Genomic DNA, 10,305 nt, shown 5'->3' with positions numbered 1-10,305 from the left:
TGGAATCTTCCATATCAGTCTCAGTTACGTGTCTTAATATACTTGCATCGGGGCTTGTGTCAGAAGTTTTGTTTTGGTCCAGTCCACTACTCGTATAAAATCCGTGTCAGACTTGCCCGGCCCATGGGTGCGCATCTCTATAAGAAACCCTAACTACTACTTAAAAGAAAACCTCGCTAATTTCTTCTTCACCACCAATTGATACACATCTCCTCCAGCTTCATCACGATGTTGAAGAAGAAGTTAGCCGCTGCGAAGAAGGATGTTCTTGTTGCCATGGTGAATATGATACAGCAACGTCGATTGAAAGGTTCTAAAGGAACTTGGCGTGATTTTTTGAATCTTCGCGACCAAAAGTTTGCAGAAAGTACTCTTAGTGATCCCAGAAAGAGATCTGATCAAGTCTTGGTTTCTTTTCTTGAAACATTTGCTAAACCAGCACATATCAAGCTGTTGGAGAGATTATTGCAAGATCACTTCAATCGTAAAGCAATATCTAAGTTGAACAAGAACAGTGCTGCAAGAGATATCAAATCCTTGAAGCTGGTTCGTTTAACATCCAGACACCCAGAATATGAATCGAGCTATTCCTTCTCTTCTTATGATGAAGACTGGGTAATGACAAGCATGGGTAACATGTCTAAATCTAATAAAATGCTTGCTGTTGATTGTCAGATGGTTGAGTCTCAGGATGGAGACAGTACAGATTTACTGAAAGTGTGTGTTGTAGATGAAAATTTAGAGGTTAAACTGGATAAGCTCGTGAACCCGAATAAACCTGTTGAGGACTTGCAAGGAGATACCTGTTCGTTACCGGATGTGCAGAAATCGATGAAAGAGCTCTTGTCCCTTGGTGCTGTTTTGATTGGTCACAGACTGCATCGTCACCTGGACACACTGAAATTGGCTCATGCAAGGGTTATTGATACGTCGCTTATCTTCAAAGGTGCTAATGGAAAGAGGCCTTCATTGAGGCGTCTGTGCAAGGATGAGCTCGGAGAGAAGAAGGGTGCTCGACATGATTGTCTGAATAATGCGCGTGCTGCAATGAAACTGGTCCTCGGATTTGATGAACAAGTACTCATAAAGGATGACTCAAGTGAAAATGATTTATCAAATCAACTTTTGCTTCACGGAATGACAGTTCGTGTATTTGAAGAAGAATTACGTGCAATATTTTTGGAAGACTCTGCTGTTGTTCTTACGTTGAATGGCAAAAAGAAAGGCAAAAAGAACAGAAAAAAAATTTATTCTGCTAGCGCCATATTCAAAGATCAACAGGAGGCGCAGGACGCATTTCGAAGTATTCAAGGTGTGGAAGGAGTGGATATCAATGGTCTCCCACAGAAAAGTATCTCAGTTCGACTCAAGAATGGGGATACTGCCCATCTCTATGTTCGTAAGATGGTTAGAGATGATGATAGTCCTCCTGTAGTACTCGATTCTTCATCCAGAAAGAGACGGATCGAAGAAGTAGAACCCAGCAGTGAGGAGTCTAATTATAAGCTGCAGAAGAAGAATTCATCGAGTCTGGATCAGCTCGGACATGACGACATAGGGGAGAAGGGTGCTGGACATGATTGCCCAGATAATGCACTTGCGGCAATGGAAGATGATCAAGTCATAAAGGATGACTCTGGTGAAAATGATTTATCAAAGCAACTTTTGCTGCACGGAATGCAAGAATGTGTACCTGAAGAAGAATTGCGTGCGATATTTTTGGAAGACTCTGCTGTTGTTCTTAAGCTGAATGAAAAAAAGAAAAGAAAAAAATGTTATTCTGCGGATGCTGTTTTCAAAGATCAACAAGAGGCACAGGAAGCATTCCGAAGTATTCAAGGTGAGGAAGGAGTGGATACAAATGGTCTCTCACAGAAACGTATTTCAGTTCAACTCAAGAATGGGAGTACTTCCCATATCTATGTTCGTAAGATGGTTAGAGATGATGATAATCCTCCTGTAGTACCAGACCCTTCTTCCAGAAAGCGACAGATCGAAGAAGTAGAGCAGCCCAGCAGTGAGGAGTCCAGTTATAAGCTGCAGAAGAAGAATTCCGATGACTGCCTGGCAGAACTAAGGAAAACAGATTCGAAGGCTTCAAAGAAGAAAAAACTCCGAATGCATTAAAAACCACTCCAGCAGAAGGATAGTCAGGTAAAGAGGTAAGTTGCAAAAAAAAAATCACACTTGTTCTAAACAAGTCGACGAGGAGTCTGATATCCTTGTTTGTTTATCCTGTCCGTAGTTGGTTTTAAGTAGGTACAAATATTTATTTATCAACGCATGCTTGTGATGTTATGTCTAAGTAAAACTATTATTATCCATCTATTCTGCATTTCAAATACCTGAAAAATAACATTTTTAGAGCGTTTCAATTTAAAGCTTCCAATGCCTATAAGTTCTATGAAATAAACCAAATAAAAGAGCCTAAACCTCAACCTTCTTAAGTTATCTTTATCTCTAGCAGCTAACATATTGTTTGTCATGTATTTCTCCTGTCCGCCTCTCCGCCCCCAACTTTATACAACATCCAAAATAACATAACGAAAAAGCGAAGGCTTAAATGAAAAAACGAAACTTCAAGTATGTCTATTTCCTATGTATATGCAATAAAGCATATGGGTGTTTCTAGTTAGCAAGAATGCTGGAGCTGAACTCATACGGCAGGTGTACCTTTGACCCTCATTTCCAGGACCTTCTTGTGATGGCTGGAGTGTATTGAAGCTACAAATGTTGGACTCGCTTTAGGACGGTATTCAGGGAAGAGCCTCCCTGTCCTGTAACGAACGCCACAAGCGTTACAGAGGGTTCCGCGACCCATTGGACCTTCTCTCCATTGTGAGGTCTTTGTTGTCGCACAATGCGAGCATTTACCAGGCAGCTGCTGTTTTCTTTTCTTTTTTCCCTTCTCCATCTTCTTCTGTTCTTTTCCATTAACATTGGGTGTATATGGTGGATGGGATTCTGCGAAATACTCTGATTCGGAAGATATATAGGAGTTGGGCATTGGTTGGTTTTCGACGTTAATGTTGCATGATTTAAGAGAGGTTAAATTTGAAGTGGGTTGTTGACTGAAAATTGCTGATTGTGGGCGCTTGCTCCCTACACATTCAAGAACAGCAGTGCCAGGACTGAGAGGCATTGTCATTCCACCAGAGCAAGAGCTGCTATTCTTACGGACCAAAACTCGGTTCGATCTACGGAGCCGACAGGAGTCAACCTTCTTACTGTTGTTACAGAAGTCTTTGTCCAGAGAAATGCCTCCATCTGAAAATGAATCCTCAACAAAGGTTGATGACCATTCCAATTCAGCAATTTCATCATCCTGGGAAGAGCAAAAAAGAGTACAACAGATGAGAACTGAGTACCAGAACAAGTCACATATAAACTCAGTTCTTCATTCATTTGGGATAGTACAAGACTAATATTACATGAACCAACTTAGACTGACTGAACGACGTCATCAGTAATTGATGTGTTACATGTGTACATGCAGTTCCAGCCAAGTGAAATTTGGCTACCCAACATCTAATGCTGGAGAACATATTATATCAGTCAATTGGATCGTATTTAAGCCAACCCGAGCATCTCACTGATAATGTAACAGTCTAATTCCCCAGAATTACATAAAGGAGACTTCTTAATACGTGTGATAAATGCATTAACAATATCTCAGTAACATGGTCAACAGAGGTGTCTAATTAGTAATTATCATTACTTTTAGTTTCAACAGCTCACATAAGCATATTAGCGGATGTGAGCTCACACTAACAGTTTCAGGGTTTTAGGTAAATGGACAATTACTATTTTGGAAATAGCAAGGATTTCCTAATGTGGGCTGGGATGCAATAACCAGTGATATGGGGCACTCTGCAGAAGCAAGACTTTAAACAATAAAAAACTGGGCCAATGGAGGTGGAAAACCATTTAACAGTTGAATGTGGAGGTGGAACAGTAACTTAAGACTAACATATTCCTATGTATAACTTATTGCAAGTTAGAAATGGATAAAATAATTAGTGAATATCAAGTGCTAAATGCATATCATTATTGTTGGGACCAAATACGACCAAGGAAACTCACCGGAACAGGGAGTACACGGGAAATAACTGAGCTGTTGTTCGGCATATCATTGCACGGTTCAACCAAAGATTCTGGCGGTGGGATTGGAGGAACCATATCTTCAAAGGAATTGCACTCTTCTTCTCCAGAGTCTTCGAAATCTTTCATGCTCCAATCAGTTAACACCTCTACCGATTTTTCATCATCTTCCTTTGTAACTTCCTGCACCACACAGGTTTGATAGTATTATTCAAACTCCTCAGTGATGGTCGTTGAAATTGAAGATTAAATTACATACACCCATCGTAGTCGATTACTCACATGAAGGTTTGATTCATAGTGATATTCTTAAAAGCATACCACTCTGAGTTTTGTATTTTGTTCTGCTATAATGAACATAACTCAGCAGATTTTGTTTCCAGTTCCGTAGGTGAGAACTTCTGATTGCAATTACCTCGAAATGTTTTCACATTCAGTTCCCCCAACTGTCTTATCTCAACATTAAGACACAATCACCACGAATATCGCACTTAAAAAACCACAACTTCCTTTTTTTGAGCAAAAGATAAAAACTTCCGATGCATGCAGAATAAGTCAATTATAAACTTCTTACCTCGATTGAAACTTTGGGCGCCTCCTGTAGATCATGGTTACTCCTGTGCTCTTTCTTGACGAAGGTTTGCTTCCGGCTAAGCTCATTATCCAATCCACACTCTTTCTCTTCCAGTTCATTGTGCAGACCATTCGCAGCAATTTGGACTTGAACCTTGTCCGCACCACTCATGTTTTTCACTCCTTCATGCTTGCCTTGCTCAGTGTTTATCTTTGTCGGAGCCTGTGTAGCAGTGTTTAGCATTCTTAAAACAAGAATTTGCTTGCTTTTAAAATCCAATTGGGCGTCACGCTTCTTGATTTCCTTAGCCTGCTGCTCGATTTCTTTCCTTTGAGTTTCTAACCCTCTCATCAACCTTTCATTTTCAAGCATAGTCCTCTTCGTTTTTCTCTTTTCTGAATTAAAATCAAAATGACCATAGAAGTTAAATCAGGCAATACCTAAATAAAATGGTTTTCAGAAAGAATGTGTACTTATCAGACGATTCTAAACATGGAATAGAAGTTATAACATAGTTTACCTTCATTATAAGCTTGATCTAGGTGATCTACCTCTTCAGTCATTCTACTAAGGGATTCCGAACCGTCTTCCAATTTTTTTTCCATGACCCCCAATTTTTGATTCTTTCCACCTACTTCCGCGGATAATCGAAGAATAACATTCTGCATTCTCCTTAACTCTTCCCGTATATCAGTTGCCATAATCAAATTTCAACCTACAATGATTAATCCATAAAAACAAGTATTAAGCCAAGAACTTCACATTTCATAGTTTCTAGAAATTAGAGGTATGGGATCACATGAAAACAAAACAACACTAAACAAACACAACCCCCAGCACAACAAGGGCTTTAGTGAGACAGCAATCATTCTATGGAGTGAGGTGAAGTGAAGGCAAGTGGGGCATTTGCCCCCATCTTACCTTCTTCAATCAATCTAGGCTTAATATGAAATCCCTTTCTTCTTCTCTTGGTTTCTTCACCCTATGTAATATGGGGTTCCCAAAAAAATTTCCTCTTTCAGAAAATCATCAAAAAAGAAACCTTAATTTCAGGTCTCAACTAGTTACCATTACAAAAACTCACCAAGCACATCATATGCAGATAGATAAAACACAAATGAATCCCTAAAACCCTAAAAACCCTTGAAACAAGACTAACAAATGGAGATTTTTTACATACCTGGTATGGTTATTAAAGCTCCTCAACTGGAGTACATGTCTTCTTGTTGAGAGTCTCACCGGATAAATTTAATTTAAGGAAGAGAAGAGCAGAGCATCATTATTATTGTATCAGTGGAGCAGTACATATAGTAGGTACTGTTTTGATGACTGAAACGGGACAGGAGGCACAGTCCATTTGTTTGATGGGTTCTCGACACGTGTTAGGTTTCGTAACGGGATTTTGTTATTTGGTTACAACTGGCGGTAGCAACACAACACCGTTTACTAGTGGTACGTGTCGGAAGCTAAAAGGTTCAGACTTTGTGAGTGCGGTTTGGTACACTTTTTGACTAAACACCCGGTTTATTTTTTTTACTTTTTTTTTTTTCTTCTTTTAGGAGATGTTTTTTTTTTTTTTTTTTTTGAGGGATTTACTGTTTAGTCCAGAAAACCCGACCCGGGTTACTGGCTAGTCCAGCGCCAAAAAATATTTACTCCCTAGTCCAAAAAAGTTTTGAAAAGAGTAAAATTACCCTACTAACCCTAATATATAACGTTACGTATAATAATACATATGTTACTACATATCACATATGTAGTAACTAGTATACTAGTAGTAATTAGTAGTAACTAGTATGTAACATGTAGTAATAACATATGTACTATGTAATATACTAGTAGTAACCAGTATGTAGTAATAACATATGTAGTATACTAGTAGTAATATGTTATGTATTGATACTACATATTGATATGTAGTATGTTATGGATTGATACTACATATTGACATGTAGTATGTTATATATTGATATGTAGTATGTTATGTATTGATACTACATATTGATATGTAATATGTTATATATTGATATGTAGTATGTTATATATTGATACTACATATTGATATGTAGTATGTTTGATATGTAGTATGTTATATATTGATACAACATATTGATATGTAGTATGTTATGTATTGATACTACATATCAAAAAAAATTGTTATGTATTGATACTACATGTCAAAAAAAATTGTTATGTATTGATACTACATATTTTACTACTAGTACTAGTTTACTAGTATACTATACTATACTAGTATACTAGTATAATAGTTTAGTATAGTAAAGTAGTTACATAATTTACTAGTAACAATAAGATATTTTTGTTACTACTAGTACAGTACATATTAATATGTAATATAACCGTATTGATACTGCTAGTATGTAGTAACATATTACTAGTAACATTTACATGTGTTGATACTAATTAGACCTGGAAGGGTGTTTTAGGAATTTATAAAATACACTTTATAGTCTCCACGAAGTTTTTGGACTAGAGAGTAAATAATCTAGTCCAAAAACATGTTTTTGGACTAGAGAGTAAATCTTTTCCACGGGTGGACTAGCCATTAACTGGGTCTGCTAGAACTGGACTAGCCAGTAATTTCTACTTTTTTTTTTCCGTATACCCAGATTAATTGGGGTATACCCAATTTTAAGGGGACCTAGTGTCCTTACTAAGGGGAGGTTAAAAAAGGGTGATTTTACTTTAATACCCTTGAACTAATTAAATCTTAAAAATAAGTCCATTTCTTAATTTCATTAACCCTAAAATTAAAAAACTAAACAACTCTTAATCTTCTCTTCTTCTCCTTCATCTGCATCTTCCATCAACCAAAGCCATATAAAAATCTTCAACTTTGGTTTTCCAAAAAAATTGTTGACTCTACCGGCTAAAAGAAGACTATAAGTGATGTTTAAACTCAAACCCATCATTGTGTTGTGTGATGATTGTTATATTAGGTTAAAAATCGAAAATTGTGATTTCTGTGTGTTTTAGTCGGCAAGGTCTTAACATGCATATCTTGCCGACTTTTCATAACAGTCATGGAGACTGTAAATTTTTTCAACAGCCGGCAGGGTATTTTTTGAAGATCTTGCCGACTAACAAATTTTTTCAACAGCCGGCAGAGTATTTTTTGAAGATCTTGCCGACTACTAATTTTTTTTAACAGCCGACAGGGTATTTTTTGAAGACCTTGCCGACTAATACATTTTTCTCAACAACCGGCAGGGTATTTTCAGCAGCCAGCAGGGTATTTTCAACAGCCAACAGGGTATTTTTTGATGACCTTGCCGACTAATAAATTTTTTCTGTCGTCTCCTGTGTGTCAAAAAAATAAATTCGGCATGATCTTCATTCGTCGACCTTGCCGACTTTTCATACTTTCAGAACTGAAAGTGTTGATTTTTGATCTAATTTTGAGTATTATTTCATACAACAGCTTTGCAATCCCCTCTTTAGAAGTGTTTGGGTAGTGTGCTTTCATTTCCGTTCCAAAAGATTTTTTCAAAACAAATTTTTTTCATCAAAAAACTTCCCAAAGTTCAATCAAAAATTTCATGACTCAAATTCATAATTTGAGAAGTTTTAATCTACTCAACTAATTAACCTAATCAGATTTTTAGTGTTAATTAAACAAGGTTATATTAGTCATTTAGAAAATATATGGTTAAGGGGTGTGCTGTTTTACTTCAAAATGATCCAAGTTTTGTCTCATTAGGTATACCCCAATTAATCCGGGTATACCCCAATCAAGCCAAGGTTTTTTTTAACGGATTTTTTTTTCTTTTATAGGAAAACTTAGACCAAAAGAATCCTAAGGCAAGTACAGATTAGTTGGAGGACTGTTGACACTAGTCCTGCCAACATTGTTCTTACAAGCAAGAGCAATATCAAAAGTTTCCAGGTTATGGGTTCTACAAATAGTTTTCATACTAATCAAAATGAAATTAACAGGCCTAATTTTGGAAACGTAATCATCCTCTCTAGCATACATAGAGTCATGAAAGTCGAGATTAAATCTTCCTTTAATAGCATTGTGGTATAGCAATTGAAGCGGACCAAGATCTCCATAGATTCAGCTTGTATTTCTACGTTGGTGTGCTGCATTTATGTGGCCCATCTGAAGGCTAGGTCTGCTCCTCATGTTGTCCCTCCAACACCTGAGTGTCATGGATGTCCTCTCGTCCCAATGAGGTTACCTGCAAGGTCTGTCATAGTTAGAGCAGTGAAAAATATTTGGCTATCAGGGTCTTGTAAAGTGCATATCTTGATGATAATGTCAAAGACTCCTCTAGTGCGATGGTTTGTGTCATATGGAGTAATGTTATTGTCCCCAGATGGGACATTCTCCTCAGAAATTAGAGAGAAAGTATTCATGATATGATCAGGAAGCTTGTGAATTTTGTGATAATTGCATAGATATTGCCTAATGCATCTTGAGGTTTGACTGGCATTTGGTTTGATGTTTCTGAAAATCAGATCACATCTTGCCTTCCAGATAAACCAGCAAGTAGTAGCATATAAGTTGTTATTCTTATTTGCATCACTTGGTAGGAACCAAGTATTCAAGTATTCATCCAATCAATGAAATTTGTTGCATTATCAAATATAGTGTGATAGTGACCAAGAATTTCCTGCCAAACAGAAGTGGTTGCAGGGCAATTGAGGAACATGTGTGTCATTGATTCTTCCCCACTGTTGCAGATCTGGCAGATGGGATCAATGTAATGTAGAATGCTAGTAGATTTAGCATCGGTGGGGAGAATTTCATGTGCACACTTCAAGACAAAGATTTTGATAACTGGAGCAATATCCATATTCCATATTTCCCCCCAATTTCTAGAGATAATGTCATTTCTGTAGAGATTATTTATCTCGGCCTTATATAGGCTTTTGACAGAGAACTTTCCTATGTCATCTAGATTCCACTAAATCTTATCTTCTTCCCCAGGGTGAGTGACAATAGTTAGAATGGCTTGATCAATGGTAGGACTGAAGATATTTTGAATCAGGGTGTTATCCCACTGGCCACTTGGAAGAAGAATATCATCAACAGTTTCAATGAAGTGTGGGTAGTTTAATGGTTTAATAACTCTAGCTGAGATACTTGGGATCCAGATATCCTCCCAAATTCTGATCTTTCTCCCATTGCCTATTCTCCAGGAAATGTGATGTTGAATATTTTTAATGCCTTCTAGAACCCCTTTCCATATCCAGGAGTCTCCATCCTTTGGTTTAAGTTCCATATTGAGCACATTCTGCCAAGCATGTACTTAGCATCCATTGGAACCAAAGAGAATCTTTGTCTTTCTCTAGTTTCCAACCAATTTTGGTGATCATTGAACTGTTGAAGAGTTCCATATTCATGAAGTCTAATCCTCCTAGTTCCTTAGGATTGCAAACTGTTGTCCAAGCTTTTGGGTAGTAAAATTTTGGATTCTCTAAGCTTTTGCCCCAGAAGAAGTCTCTTTGAAGTTTGTTTAGATCTTGGAAGGTTTGCTTTGGAATTCTGAAGCAGTTCATTTGATATATACTAGAAGTTGATGTGACTGATTTAATGAGAACTTCTCTTCTAGCTGGTTTAGTGGAAGATTTTTCCAGCTTGAGAGCCTGACTTTTAACTGGTC

General features: G+C 37.4%; 2 protein-coding genes across 2 annotated transcripts; one reads left to right on the top strand and one right to left on the bottom strand.

The window, feature by feature from the left end:
- Nucleotides 1-228: 228 nt before the first annotated feature.
- Nucleotides 229-1,627, top strand: LOC113311551 (small RNA degrading nuclease 1-like). Its single transcript, XM_026560378.1, has 2 exons — nucleotides 229-1,473; nucleotides 1,559-1,627. Exons 1-2 carry the CDS (start codon nucleotides 229-231, stop codon nucleotides 1,625-1,627), a joined length of 1,314 nt encoding a protein of 437 aa, XP_026416163.1.
- A 668-nt stretch (nucleotides 1,628-2,295) lies between these two features.
- Nucleotides 2,296-5,978, bottom strand: LOC113313853 (GATA transcription factor 6-like). Its single transcript, XM_026562638.1, has 5 exons — nucleotides 5,856-5,978; nucleotides 5,196-5,390; nucleotides 4,676-5,070; nucleotides 4,084-4,284; nucleotides 2,296-3,325 (listed from the first exon to the last, which is right to left on the bottom strand). The coding sequence occupies exons 2-5, from the start codon at nucleotides 5,374-5,376 to the stop codon at nucleotides 2,657-2,659; spliced, it is 1,446 nt and encodes a 481-aa protein (XP_026418423.1). The 5' UTR covers nucleotides 5,377-5,390; nucleotides 5,856-5,978; the 3' UTR covers nucleotides 2,296-2,656.
- Nucleotides 5,979-10,305: the final 4,327 nt, after the last annotated feature.

The sequence above is a fragment of the Papaver somniferum genome, chromosome 9 (genome assembly GCF_003573695.1).
Source record: "Papaver somniferum cultivar HN1 chromosome 9, ASM357369v1, whole genome shotgun sequence".
Lineage (NCBI taxonomy): Eukaryota > Viridiplantae > Streptophyta > Magnoliopsida > Ranunculales > Papaveraceae > Papaver > Papaver somniferum.
Note: the sequence above shows the minus strand (reverse complement) of the source record. Positions and strands in the feature narration are given on the sequence as shown.